This window comes from Electrona antarctica (genome assembly GCF_951216825.1).
Source record: "Electrona antarctica genome assembly, chromosome: 8".
In the NCBI taxonomy this organism is placed as follows: domain Eukaryota; kingdom Metazoa; phylum Chordata; class Actinopteri; order Myctophiformes; family Myctophidae; genus Electrona; species Electrona antarctica.
In genome coordinates this window covers 37991645-38006586 of record NC_136789.1, presented here as the reverse complement: position 1 = coordinate 38006586, position 14942 = coordinate 37991645, and the positions used below count along the sequence as shown (strand labels likewise).

Sequence of the window (14942 nt, the reverse complement as noted above, 5' to 3'; positions counted from 1 at the left end):
TTAACCCATATAACAATTACAACACATCTAAACAGTAAGAAATTAATAACACTATAAATGTGAAATGAAATGAAATGAAATGATTACTATATTTACCCAGGGTATCTGGGCTAAGCTCAAGAACTTGTTTCCAGCCAGGCCCTGCTCATAGAACATTTCATCGTAGTGGTTCAATGCCTTGTTCAAGGGCACTTCAGCGGTAGCCTGGTTAATAAACCAGACCGAATCAGCCGTTGGCAAAAAAAAGTTGCCTACCAGCGGATTACGGTCTGGCGAGGCTCAGTAGCACGCCTCTTTCCTACAACCGAGAACAGGTCGGACCAATCGGGACACGGTATGCAATATGGGCGGGCTTTGGTACAGTGACGTTCAATGCTTGAGACTTTTGACTGACAGTAGCTCTGACCAATTGCGTCAAAGAGAAAATGTTCCCCGGGAAATGAAATCCAAGTGGAGCCAGCCCAGACTGATATACCGCGACAGTGTTGTGTGATATTAGTCTGGCTTATTAGCCAGGCTACTTCAGCGGTGGTCATTTTAACGTGTCGGACCGCTGATTCGAACTGGCGACCTTCCGGTATCAAGACCGCTCCGCAATCCGTTCGGCCACCGCTGCCACTAGTGACACCAGTTTTTGTGTGCAGTATACAACACTGACGAAGGCTTCGGCCGCAACGCGTTCGTTGTGTGCTGCTTGTCTGCAGCATGCCATATACCTAACCTACTTTTGGTAAAATAAATAAGTGCCTTAAAAGCTATTGCCGTGAGTGCTGGATTTTTTCTCTGTGTAAGATACTTCTTCCATCCACTACTCTGCACTGAGGTACGAAGGTTGAAGATTCAAACCTTTTATAGAGTCTCTTTGTATTGTTTTTCCTAGACTTTCTGCTCGTCCCTGTGTGTAAAGAGGAGGTTCCACCTGAAGAGGAGAGGAGCTCCAGTCTGGTCCAGGAGGAACCACAACCTCCACACATTAAAGAGGAACAGGAGGAGCTACTTCAAAGAGCAGAAGAGGCTGGGGGGTCAACGTTGACATTACTAGCAGTGAAAAGTGAAGATGATGATGATGAGAACAGAGAGACAGAGCCTGTAGCCGGAACCTCAACTGAACACATGAAAACACAAGCTGATGTAGAGGACTGTGGAACATCACAACCAACTAGTTATGAGCAGCTCCTCTCTTCACACTGTGTAGAGGACTGTGGAACATCACAACCAACTAGTGATGAGCAGCTCCTCTCTTCACACTGTGTAGAGGACTGTGGAACATCACAACCAACTAGTGATGAGCAGCTCCTCTCTTCACACTGTGTAGAGGACTGTGGAACATCACAACCAACTAGTGATGAGCAGCTCCTCTCTTCACACTGTGTAGAGGACTGTGGAACATCACAACCAACTAGTGATGAGCACCTCCTCTCTTCACACTGTTCTGAATCTGACACTGAAGACAGTGATGAGTGGGAGGAGACTAGAGCTTTAAACACACTGAAATCACAAAACACACAACATGTGGGAGGAGCCAAGCTGTCCCAGGACCTGGAATCATCCAAACAACCTGACTCCATGAGGAGTCACACAGGAGGACAGTGCAAGCTGTCCCAGGACCTGGAATCATCCAAACAACCTGACTCCATGAGGAGTCACTGACTCCATGAGGAGTCACACAGGAGGACAGCGCAAGCTGTCCCAGGACCTGGAATCATCCACACAACCTGACTCCATGAGGAGTCACACAGGGAAGAAACCTTTTAGTTGTACAGAGTGTGGCACAATGTTTAATCTAAAAACTAATCTGAAGAGACACATGAGGATTCATACAGGTGAGAAACCCTATACTTGTACAGTATGTGGTAAAGGCTTTAGTCAGAAGATTAATCTAAAAAAACACATGAGGACTCATACAGGTGAAAAACCCTATACTTGTACAGTATGTGATAAAGGTTGCCGTGACACAGATGATCTAAAAACACACATGAGGACTCATACAGGTGAAAAGCCCTATACTTGTACAGTATGTGGTAAAGGCTTTACTAAGAAGGATAATCTAAAAACACACATGAGGACTCATACAGGTGAAAAACCCTACACTTGTACAGTATGTGGTAAAGGCTTTACTGGTACAGGTGATCTAAAAAAACACATGAGGACTCATGCAGGTGAAAAGCCCTTAGTACAGGTGATCTGTACAGTATGTGGTAAAGGTTGCCGTGACACAGATGATCTAAAAACACACATGAGGACTCATACAGGTGAAAAGCCTTTCTCTTGTACAGTATGTGGTAAAGGCTTTACTCAGACGTGTAGTCTAAAACCACACATGAGGACTCATACAGGTGAAAAACCCTGTACTTGTACAGTATGTGGTAAAGGCTTTACTAGGACGGGTCATCTAAAAGTACACATGATGATTCTTACAGGTGAAAAACCCTATACTTGTAAAGTATGTGGTAAAGGCTTTACTGAGACGCGTAATCTAAAAACACACATGAGGACTCATACAGGCGAAAAGCCGTTTTCTTGTACAGTTTGTGATACAAGCTTTGCTCATGTGGCTAGTCTAAAAACACACATGAGGACTCATACAGGTGAAAAACCCTATACTTGTTCAGTATGTGGTAAAGGCTTTACTGGGACAGGTGATCTAAAAAAACACATGAGGACTCATACAGGTGAAAAACCCTATACTTGTACAGTATGTGGTAAAGGCTTTACTGAGACAGGTCATCTAAAAACACACATGAGGACTCATACAGGTGAAAAACCCCGTACTTGTACAGCATTTGGTAAAGGTTTTACTGAGACAGGTGGTCTAAAATACCACATGAGGACTCATACAGGTGAAAGCCTTTAGTTTAAGACATATGATCAGTCGGTCTAATCCAGGATGACAATGATGCAAAAGCAGAGGAATTACATAATCTGACAATATCAACATGACTGAATAAAACACATTAATAGTTTCTTGTGATGTATTTTTGTTTTATCTTGTGTAGGGATCTTATTTTCTATTCATGTTTATTTTCTCTTGCTGTATTCCCTCCAGCTCATAGGTTACTGGTAGTACAATATGAGCATCAGTGTGTGTCCACGGTCAGGATTTAACAAGTCATATTCATGCAATAATTATTATGTTCATTGATATGCAGTAAATAATGGTGCAGTGTAGTGCTGCCAAGCTGCTGGCTTTGTTTTGTTGTGTTTAATATAGGTTTCATCACTACTGCGCCTCTGTGTGATTAATAAAGGTTTCATCACTACTGCTCCTCTGTGTGATTTATCAGCAAATATTCAACTCATTGTTTATGTCCAGAATGACAAGGATATCCAGAGTTTCTGTAGAAATGTAGAGTAAATGTAGAAATATAACGTGTTAAGTACCTAACATTAGTAGTAAGTGACGGGCTCTGGCAGGGGAGTTTCCCCGGCCGGACGTAGCGCGTGGAAGGAACACGTTATTCCGACCAGTTCTTTTCCCCTCCATCAGGTGCCCCGGCTGGCCAGGGGGAGGTAGTTTTAGAGACCAGGATTGCTGCATGTTTTTTGTGAGGGTACCTACCCTAGGGGACACGGGGAGAACATGTGAGGGTACCTACCCTAGGGGACACGGGGAGAACATGTGAGGGTACCTACCCTAGGGGACACGGGGAGAACATGTGAGGGTACCTACCCTAGGGGACACGGGGAGAACATGTGAGGGTACCTATACACTCGGGGACACGGGAGAACATGTGAGGGTACCTACCCTAGGACACACGGGGAGAACTCCACACAGAAAGGCCCTTTCGCCAACCCCGCCTCGGGTATGGGCACTGATGACACGGAGGAGAGAGCACGCCCCCAGCGCCCACAGCGTCCCCAGCGGGAATCGAACCCAGGACCATCTAGCTGTGAGGCGACAGCACTACCGACTGTGCCACCGTGCCCCTAGGACCTTCTCTGTTAAACAGAGTTTACTGCAGTGACCTTCCAGGACCTTCTCTGTTAACCAGGAGGAACATGGAGACCACCAGGACCTCAGTAAGTTTCATTCTCACTGTGTCTTTCTTTCTCTCACATCCGTCCAAGTTACTAATAGTTTAACTATAGACTCTATAGACTATGTTTTTTTCCTACCTTACCTCTACCTTTTCTACCAGGCCAGCTAACTGGACTGCATGTTGAGGTTGAGACTATAGTGTCAACCGGATGTTTTGGTACTCGGGTCAGAGTATCGGGGCCGGTTCAGCATGGAGGGTGGTATCGGCCCCAGTAACCGATACCAGTATCGGAACAACTCTAGTCTCAGCCTGGCTGATGATGACATCACAGCCTTTATTTCTATAACAATGTGAGTCAATAACTCATTATTGCGATCGATGATATTTTACTGCCGCGATCAACAATATGCTTAAAAGTTTACGTTTGAAGCCCCAAAGTTGCGAAACAGCCGATCTGCTGGTTTTTGATGAATGGATGTATGTAGATTAAAATAAGAACATAGTGTTATCACCCTAATTGCCTGGGGTTATATAATCCATTAAATCATAGCGCCCGGTAGTAGTGGAGCACTTTTACCGACGGACCAGACTGTTGAGACATCACTGTGTTTTGTTTAAATTAAATATCGTTTTGTTCTTTCTTTCACACTGACCTTAATAATGTTTTTGTTAAGAATAGATCAAAATAAGAAATCCTAATAATGACTTATAAGCAACCCTAATAATAATAAGGTTCAAGGTTGTACTTTATTGTTCCATCTTGTGTACAGGTACATAAGAGTACAACTTATTTTTGTTTGGCTTCCTTACAGACAATGCAGCAGCATATAGAGAGCATAACATTCAAACAACAATAATAATGGAGCTGGAGCTCGTTAATTTTTATTGATAACGATCACCTTATCGAGCAGGCTTATCGAGCCGGGTCCTTATCGAGCATTTGCTATTATTTTGTGGAAAGACGGGAGACAATTAATTCTGAACAGAACCTTATTTGGCCAGTTGTGATAGTTTGTATGCCAATAAACAGTTCTAAGGTGTACACAGTCACACACACACACACACACACACACACACACACACACACTTAGAAGCAGAATATGCATATTTCTTATCTTATTATATTTTAATAATCTCTTTATTTTAACCGACCAAGACATCCCTTTGCTCTACATTTACTAGGGCCTTATACAGTACCTTTCTAACAGACAGGGGGAACTGTTCATTGTGTACCGTCACTTTAAATGTGTAATGTATATGTAAGGAGGTGAATTGACTAGAGGTGCCACCAGGGGGCACTGTGTTATTGTCCAGTGTTTCTGTTACAGCTGTTGACCTTATTGGTGGGGGGGCGGCCATTTTAGGTCACACTGTTATTGTTTTTCTACAAGGTAGGAGTGAAATCCACCATTCTGATTAATCCATTTGATATAAGTAATTATATTAGCCATCCATGTTGTTTGATTGACAAATATGATTGTTGGGAACTATATTGTTGTGCTGCTGGGGTTATTTGTGAAGAAATGTGTATATTTGTAGCAGTTTATGGACAATTTGACAGATATGTGTTCATGTGATAACTAGATGGAGGACCCTGAATGAATGGTTCATATAAGTGCAGCAAATAAGCTATTTCTGTGTTTCCTAATGCACTTTTGTATTATTTAGATTAGTAACTGTGAGCAACACGTTTAAGCTTACAGTACATGCAGTTGTGTGTTTTGACAGCATTGTACTATTAATATTGTGAATTGTAAAAAATAGACACTGTTATTGTTTTTCTACAAGGTGACCAGAACTGAGATAAACGTTACTACACTACTCTACCGCACATCTCCTATGCCTGGTTCTTCATCCTCATCTCCTAACCACCAAACACAACAACAACAACAAATACACAACGCAGAGACTGGTTCATGGGACAGAGGGTGGTGTTTTAATCACACCAGGGCTGAGGACACTCATTTTAGGGTTACAACTGGTGCCGTGACCCGGATGTACGGATTCCACATTGGAGCAGAGGAAGAAGGGGAACAAAACCCATCTCTTGTGTTTAAATCATAATATCCTTTCAGTTTTGGTTATCCCTATGGGAAGTGGTTTTACCAATTATTGATTCATTTATTGTATGTGAGGTTTTGTGACTCCACTCATTCATTGCAAAAGGCTTTGTTTTCATTTTCATTAACTACTGTTCTCGGAGTCCTATCGAAGTGTTTTTTTTTGTTTATGAAAAAAAAAAAAAAAAATGCACTAGTACTGACCATATGTAATTGTTGCTGTATGTGTTACATTTTCACATTCATTAACCCCCTGTATGGAACTTACCTCACGACTACATACTGTACATACAGACATACGCATCATATTGAAACTCAACATTTGATTTTGTATATATATTTTTTGCATACTGTTTTTTTGCATACTATTGGATACAGAAGATGCAGAGCTCTCAGGAAGATACTCCTCATCGGCCACCAGCGGAGGGGCCCTCCACTGTCCACAGGCAGGTTTTACATCACTATGCTGAGCCGATGAGTGGCAGTGACCAAGGGTTTCAAGCCGCATATAACCCAAACCTGACTCCCTCACAATCTGTTAGGCCCAAGTCGACACAGGCTCCACTCTCCTATATACTGACTCCCCCAGCTACCGTCCAAACCCATTCAGCCACCATACATAACCCTATACTTACCAGTTATGATTCCCCAGTCCAAGTACAGCCTCCCTCGGCTATAAAGCAAGGCCACCCCATCACTGGGCAAAGCCCCACAGCCGTGGGATACAGTGCTAATCTTCCCCCAGGCAGAATGTATGGTCCATCCGCTCATATGTCAATGGTGAACACACCCCAAGCGGCCAGGCAACAGGCTACTGTATCAAGCCCTTCAGTCGCCATATCTATCCCCAAATCTCACTGGTATGATGTCCCCAACACGGCTCAAAATCCTGCAGCACAGGCTCCTGTGTCGACTGTGTATACTCCCCCAGCAACCCAGTCAGTCACCACACATATTCCTGCATCTGGTTGGCATGGAGCCTCGGACGCAGCTCACACTCCTACAGCTGAAAGGCAAGGTCCCCCAATAACTATGCAAGGCCCAACAACCATGACACATGGTTCTACTTCTATCGTACCTGCCTCGACAACCCACCCAACTCCACAGACTGTGATGCATGTCTTGCCACCCCAGGCACACACCTACCCAGACACAATGTATGCCCCACATGCCCACAGGTCAGCTATGTACGCCCCCCAAGCAACATGCCATAACCCGCAAGTTTTGGTACCCTCCCCTGTGTATCCCCAGACCACAGAGCCTCTCCACCAAGCATCAACGCATGTGCCACTGACCCTGATGAACAGTATGCAGGCCATGCCCGCCACCCTGTATACGACTCAAGCCACCATGTATGAGTCGTCTCCGCAGCATTTGGCCTCCTTTCCAGCCATACCAACAGCCATGCACCCCTACCAGAGTGTGTCACACCCAGCAGTCCCTACCATGGGACAGTCAAGATATGGCCCTGTCCAGCTCACACCTGCTGGTTTCACACAGACACACCAAGTTAAGAATGTGCCGGTTTTCAGCGGAAATCCTGATTGCAAAATCCTCATTGAGGACTGGATACGTGATATGCAATATCTTATTGATGCTGGCGGGCTGCCCACACATCTGTGTTTCGCAACAATTGTGAGGCATCTGAACGGCGAAGCGAGGAGACTCATCTTAAATCTCCCTCTGCAGGAACAGCATCCCGATAGGGCGTTTGATGAACTGAGAGCTGAATATGGTGACATACAAAGATCTCTGGATCCTTTGGCTGATTTCTATGAGAGGAGCCAGCGGACAGATGAAACAGCTTGCTCCTATGCCATTGCACTGGAAGCCACTCTTCGTTCGGTAGAGGAGGCACAGCATGGGGGGCAACCATTCCCAGACCGTGATGTCAAACTAACTCGCCAGTTCTTGAGGGGGTTGTCTGATGAAGAGGTGTACTTTAGGATTTCCCCCATGAAGCCGAGACTCCTGAGTTTTCGGGAACTGCAAGAGGAACTACGAAATCTAGCTAGGGAGACAAAGAAGTTTCAACACAAACAAAAGAAACCTTTCAGCCAGGTTCAGGTTGCCGTAAGAGAGCAGCAGGGGGGTGTAAGAGAAAAGACAGAGCCAGTGAAGTTCCCCTCTGAGCTTTCTGAATTAACTGCTTTGGTACACAAGCTAGCTCTCAGCCAAGAGGAGCAGATCAAAAAGCTTGCAGAGCTGGAATCCAAAATGTCCCCTCTGCAAACCCCTGCACCAGCCAGAAACCTGCAAGCATTAAGAGGTGAGACTGACGGTGGCTCTTTTGTGTGCTATCGATGTGGGATGGCTGGGCATGTAGCTAGAGTTTGCAGAACAGTGATGCCGGGCCACAACACAACCACGCGCCCTCAGCCTACCACCACACCATCCCAAGAAGGGAGTGCACCACAGGCTGGACAGTCTTTAAACGCTTGAGGCCTATGGTTACAGGGGCAACCATGGGCTTACAGTTAGGTCCCCAGCTGGGAGAGCAAGGAAGCGAGAGTGAAACGCTTCTTATAGGACCCAGGAACGAAGGTGAAATAGAGGTCAATGGGGAAAAGTGCAAGGCTCTCATTGACTCTGGCTCTCAAGTAACCAGCATTACTTATGAGTTCTGGCGTAAGCACCCTGTGTTGTGTCAGCAGAGGTTACAGCCGTCCAGTATTCCTGTGGAAGGTGCCGGTGGCCAGGATGTCCCTCACCATGGTGTGCTACACATAAGTCTCAAGGTGTTGGGTAAAGAGTACACCAGCGTACCGGCCTTTGTGGTGCCTGAAACGGAGTACAGATCCATGGTTCCATTACTTGTGGGGACTAACGTCATACGAGCGTCCAGACAACACCTGCAAGATACTTATGGCCTACAGTTTCTCCAGAAGGTCAAGGACAGCTATCCAGAATGGCATGCTGCATTACTGGAAATAGACAAGACAGGACCTGGTGGTCCCGAAGGCAGAGTGAGCCCTGTTAAGTATGTTGGCAGGAAGGTTTGTGTCCCTGCTGGCGAAGAAATTAATGTGATGTGCAAGGTAACAAAGGGACCACGGAAAGAATCCTACACTGCACTTATTGAGGCCCAACACTCACTGAAGCTTCCAGAGGGCCTTATAGTGGGTAGAGTCCTGGCTAACGTGGAGAAGGGGTGTGTCCCTGTCAGAGTAATGAACCTGTCTCGTCGGACAGTGTCGATAAAGCCTCACACTCACCTGGCAGATGTTTTCTTGGTCCAACAAGTATTGCAGGCTGGAGAGGGGGATCAGAAGAGGAGTTGCCAGGCTGGAGAGAGTCAAAATACTGTAAAGGGAGCGTCTGGAGCATGTCAGAGCCATGAGCAGGGAGTGAGTGATAAAAGAGATCCCCTGGCATGCTGTGTGGATCTGAGTGGAGCAGCCATTGATGGTGAAGAGCAACTTTCTATTCTCAAAGAGCTGGTAGAAAGGAATGCAGATGTCTTCTCTCAACACTCGTTGGACTACGGACACACAAAGACGGTGCAACATGAAATCCCCCTGGTGGATCCCAAGCCATTTCGTCTCCCCTACCGCAAAATACCACCTGCTCAGTGGCCGGATGTCAAAAAGGCCCTCACGGAGATGGAAGAGGCCGGCGTGATTCGCCCCAGCAAGAGCCCTTATGCCTCCCAGATGGTGCTTGTGACCAAGAAGGATGGGTCACTGAGAATATGCGTGGATTACAGAAAGCTTAACCTAAGCAGCACCAGAGATGCTTTTCCTCTGCCAAGGATAGAGGATGCACTGGAAGCATTGGGGCAGTCCAAGTATTTCTCCACCCTCGACCTCACATCGGGCTACTGGCAAGTCGAGGTAGCAGAGCAGGATAAGCACAAAACGGCTTTCAGCACACCTATGGGTCTGTACGAGGCCAATAGGATGCCTTTTGGATTGCAGAACGCCCCTTCGACTTTCCAGCGCCTGATGACCTGCTGTTTTGGTGATCTAAACTACATGAGTCTGCTTATTTACCTAGACGATATCATCATCTTCTCAAAGACGTTCACAGAACATGTGGAACGGCTGCAAGTGGTGTTCAATCGGCTTCGTGAACATGGGCTGAAGCTGAAGCCGTCGAAGTGCCATCTGATGAAAAAGGAGGTTCAGTACCTGGGGCACCTGGTATCAGCGGAAGGAATCAAGACTGACCCAGAGAAGATAAGCAAGGTGAAGGACTGGAAGCGCCCCACCAACTGCAAGGAAGTGCAACAGTTCCTGGGTTTCACAGGATATTACAGGCGCTATGTGGAAGGTTATGCAAAGCTGGTTGCGTGTCTGTATCGCCTCACCTCGGGGGACCCGAGGAAGAAGAAAAGGGGGAGGAAGGCACCTTCTATTCCTCCACCACTGTTCCAGTGGACAGAGGAATGTGAGACTGCATTCCAAGTCTTGAAGCAGAAGCTCACCACAGCGCCAGTTCTGGGCTACCCAGACTACAATCTGCCTTTCTTGCTGCAGACCGATGCATCAGGTGAAGGACTTGGTGCAGTTCTTGCTCAAGTTCAGGACGGGAGAGAGCGTGTTGTTGCTTATGCCAGTAGGGGCCTGAATCCAGCTGAATCACGTTACCCTGCACACAAATTAGAGTTTTTGGCTCTGAAATGGGCAGCAACAGGGAAGTTTTATGATCACCTGTATGGGCACAAGTTCTCTGTCTTTACGGATAACAATCCGCTAAAATATGTGATGACCACAGCCAAACTGGACGCAACTGGCCAGCGATGGGTGTCCCAACTTTCCATGTTTGACTTTGATATTCAGTATCGCCAAGGAAAATGCAACGGCAACGCTGATGCACTGTCTCGATTATCCAATCAAGAGGTCACCCAAGCCCTACAGACATGCCCCCAGCGAGTGAGAACCAAGAACAACAAGAGGAAATCATCAAGTTTGGAAGCAGCAGAGGAGGGTCCATCAGAGGTACAGACAGATTGCCCTCAGGCACCACTGACCTGCCGAGCAGAACCACTGAATGAGCCATATGCTGGCGTGGGAACAGAGTCTCTGCCTGCAATGACAAAACAGCAGGTTAGGGCAGGGCAAAGAGTCGATCCTGTAATTGGTCCAGTTCTGCACTACCGGTCATTGAACACCAAGCCAAAGAGAAGTGTCCGTGCGGAAGGAGGGACACAAGTGAACCTTCTTTTGAAAGAATGGAAGAGATTGGTGGTCAGGGAGGGCATCCTCTATCGCACAATAAAGGATAAGCAAAGAGGATCAATCGAGCAGTTAGTACTGCCAGAGAACCTGCGAATGGTTGCAAAGAAAGCCCTTCATGATGACTCTGGACACCTGGGTTTTGACCGCACATTCTCACTGATGAGGGAGCGTTTTTACTGGCCCAGAATGTTCCAGGACATCAAAATGTGGTGTGAACAGTGTGAGAGGTGCTGTCTCAGGAAAACTCCCACTGCGGGTCTTAGAGCGCCTCTTGTCAGTATCCACACTTGTGCCCCTATGGAACTTGTCTGCATAGATTTCCTGACGCTAGAGAAGTCTAAAGGAGGGATTGAGAATGTGCTGGTTGTCACTGACCACTTCTCCCGCTTTGCACAAGCGTACCCGACCAAGGACCAGAAGGCGTGCACAGTGGCAAAGGTGCTATGGAGGAACTTCTTCTGCCGATTTGGATTTCCTGCCAAACTCCATGCAGATCAGGGATGCAACTTTGAGAGTGCTGTGGTGAAGGAGTTGTGCAAAATCACGGGGATCACCAAGACCCACACAACTCCGTATCATCCCCAGGGTAATGGAACAACAGAGAGGTTTAACAGGACCCTGATGGATATGCTGGGCACATTGGATCCACACCAGAAGCCCAGCTGGCATGAATATTTGGACGCCATGACGCACGCTTACAACTGTACACGTCATGACTCAACCGGATATACCCCTTACTTCTTAATGTATGGCAGACACCCCAGGCTCCCCATCGACCTTGTCTTAGGTCCGTCAGAGAGTGAGGAGCCATGCGAGTATAATGAATATGTCCAAACTCTTCAGGACTCTCTGATGCATGCTTATGATCAGGCAAATCATGCATCCAGAAAAGCGAAAGACCAACAGAAACGACACTATGACCGTAAGGCAAAGCACAGGGTGTTCAAGCCAGGGGACAGGGTACTGGTGAAAATATGTCACGTGGAAGGCAGACAGAAGCTTGGTGATAAGTGGGAACGCATGCCCTACATTGTCATCAAGAAACAGGCTGACATACCTGTGTACGTGGTTCGGTCTGAAGATGGAGCCAGAGAGAGAGTGGTCCATCAAAACCTGCTTACCCAATGCATGTTCCTCCCTATGGAGCCCCAGAAGGAGTTGACTATAAGTGGTGAGCCTGACACTGAAGATGGCACTTTATGCAGTGGGTCAGAGGATGAGGAAGATGGTGAGTTGGAGGACGGGGAAGAGAGTGCATATGGAGCCCAGCATGACATGATGGATGTCATGGAGGACGAAAGTGAGCCGGAGGAGGGAGAAGGCAACGCCGAAGGAACCATTTCGGAAGCAGAAAAGGGGGGGAATGGACCGACTCATAGGGAAGCATCACCCCCACAGCCTGTTGGGAACAGGAGGAATCCCCCAAGAGCCAGACGCCCTCCCAACAGATTGACCTATCAGTTAATGGCTGTAAAGCCTACAACTCCAGCCAAAGAAAAAAAAAAGAGCTCTGCCATTAGAGACTGAGTGTGACCCAAACATAACTCTATACATTTCACATACCACTGAAGCGGTGTTATAGGTGGCTTATGTTTTGTATTTTTTGTTGTTTTGTATTATGATGGCTGGGACGCCCTCAAGCAAAGAGGGGGTGGATGTAAGGAGGTGAATTGACTAGAGGTGCCACCAGGGGGCACTGTGTTATTGTCCAGTGTTTCTGTTACAGCTGTTGACCTTATTGGTGGGGGGGCGGCCATTTTAGGTCACACTGTTATTGTTTTTCTACAAGGTAGGAGTGAAATCCACCATTCTGATTAATCCATTTGATATAAGTAATTATATTAGCCATCCATGTTGTTTGATTGACAAATATGATTGTTGGGAACTATATTGTTGTGCTGCTGGGGTTATTTGTGAAGAAATGTGTATATTTGTAGCAGTTTATGGACAATTTGACAGATATGTGTTCATGTGATAACTAGATGGAGGACCCTGAATGAATGGTTCATATAAGTGCAGCAAATAAGCTATTTCTGTGTTTCCTAATGCACTTTTGTATTATTTAGATTAGTAACTGTGAGCAACACGTTTAAGCTTACAGTACATGCAGTTGTGTGTTTTGACAGCATTGTACTATTAATATTGTGAATTGTAAAAAATAGACACTGTTATTGTTTTTCTACAAGGTGACCAGAACTGAGATAAACGTTACTACACTACTCTACCGCACATCTCCTATGCCTGGTTCTTCATCCTCATCTCCTAACCACCAAACACAACAACAACAACAAATACACAACGCAGAGACTGGTTCATGGGACAGAGGGTGGTGTTTTAATCACACCAGGGCTGAGGACACTCATTTTAGGGTTACATATACATCATCGTACGGCGGTGTCACGCACCAAAAATAGCCAATCTAGAAGCTCACATCGCGTCTGGTTGCACCGAGTTGTGAGCTTGTAGCTCTGCCTTTTCAGCAACGATAGACTGAGAAGTTGCATGCACGTTGAATACGTCACGTGAGACTATTCAAACGATCCGCGGGAGATATTATAACTACGCTTCCTCCCCGCAAATATATATCACATGTGGGGAGGAAGCGTCAGTGAATCCTTGCTATGAGTCTGGCCGCGCTAGGCTAGCAGCTGACGGCTCCCGTGTTGTTTCGACTCGGTGCAGACATGCAAAGGTATCGTATTTGGGTTTAATACAATGCATTATGGACAGATGTCTATGCATTGTCGAAATGCTCCCTTTCGTGCATGCAACAACTGTGGTAGGCTACATTATTGCATTTAGCTCCCCTCGTCTTTTTTTTTAATGTTACCAAACCTTTTCACCCGTTCCACCATACTTCCATGGCAAAACGATAACGCACCACGCAACCACCCGTCGCGTCCCGGCCAGCCCCCTTATACCCGATAACAGACTCGACAAGCCAAACGCTTATTCTCGATAAATGCCGAACAGGGTTTGTAATGGACCCGATTTTCGGGCTCCATCCCTAATAAGGACTAGATAAAGTGTCCCTCGGGGCACAGGTCTCCACCAGGGCAGGTCAGGTTGTGGCCTCCTGGTGGCGCTATAATAGGACTGGTCTCCACCAGGGTAGGTCAGGTTGTGGCCTCCTGGTGGCGCTATAATAGGACAGGTCTCCACCAGGGCAGGTCAGGCAGTGGCCTCCTGGTGGCGCTATAATAGGACAGGTCTCCACCAGGGCAGGTCAGGCTGTGGCCTCCTGGTGGCGCTATAATAGGACAGGTCTCCACCAGGGCAGGTCAGGTTGTGGCCTCCTGGTGGCGCTATAATAGAACAGGTCTCCACCAGGGCAGGTCAGGTTGTGGCCTCCTGGTGGCGCTATAATAGGCCAATGTGAAAAGGGTGCCATTTCTTCTCACACCTTGGATGGCAATTGGATGATTTGAGGCATTTTGTTCCAAAAATGTGTTTTGCAAAAATCCACCTGTTGGTGGCGCTATAACAGGCCAATGTGAAAAGGGTGGGATATATTCCTCAGCCTGGTAGGAAAGTCTGTGAAGACAATAATAATAATAATACGTCGTCTCCAATGAGACACTGAACCCCACACTGCCTCCACTGAGACACTGAACCCCACCCTGTCTCCAATGAGACACTGAACCCCACACTGCCTCCACTGAGACACTGAACCCCACCCTGTCTCCAATGAGACACTGAACCCCACACTGCCTCCACTGAGA

General features: G+C 46.7%; 1 protein-coding gene across 1 annotated transcript in view; it reads left to right on the top strand.

Moving 5' to 3' along the window:
* The window catches only part of LOC306928755 (uncharacterized protein), a gene marked incomplete at its 3' end in the record, with an annotated part of 33702 nt that extends 25220 nt beyond the window's left edge, over positions 1 to 8482 (top strand). The window contains exons 5-9 of the mRNA XM_079509027.1: positions 1729 to 1823; positions 3932 to 4020; positions 6972 to 7058; positions 7292 to 7460; positions 8367 to 8482. Coding sequence (XP_079365153.1) covers positions 1729 to 1823; positions 3932 to 4020; positions 6972 to 7058; positions 7292 to 7460; positions 8367 to 8482 — 556 coding nt within the window. The remainder of the gene's footprint in view (positions 1 to 1728; positions 1824 to 3931; positions 4021 to 6971; positions 7059 to 7291; positions 7461 to 8366) is intronic.
* Between the last annotated feature and the right edge of the window lie 6460 nt (positions 8483 to 14942).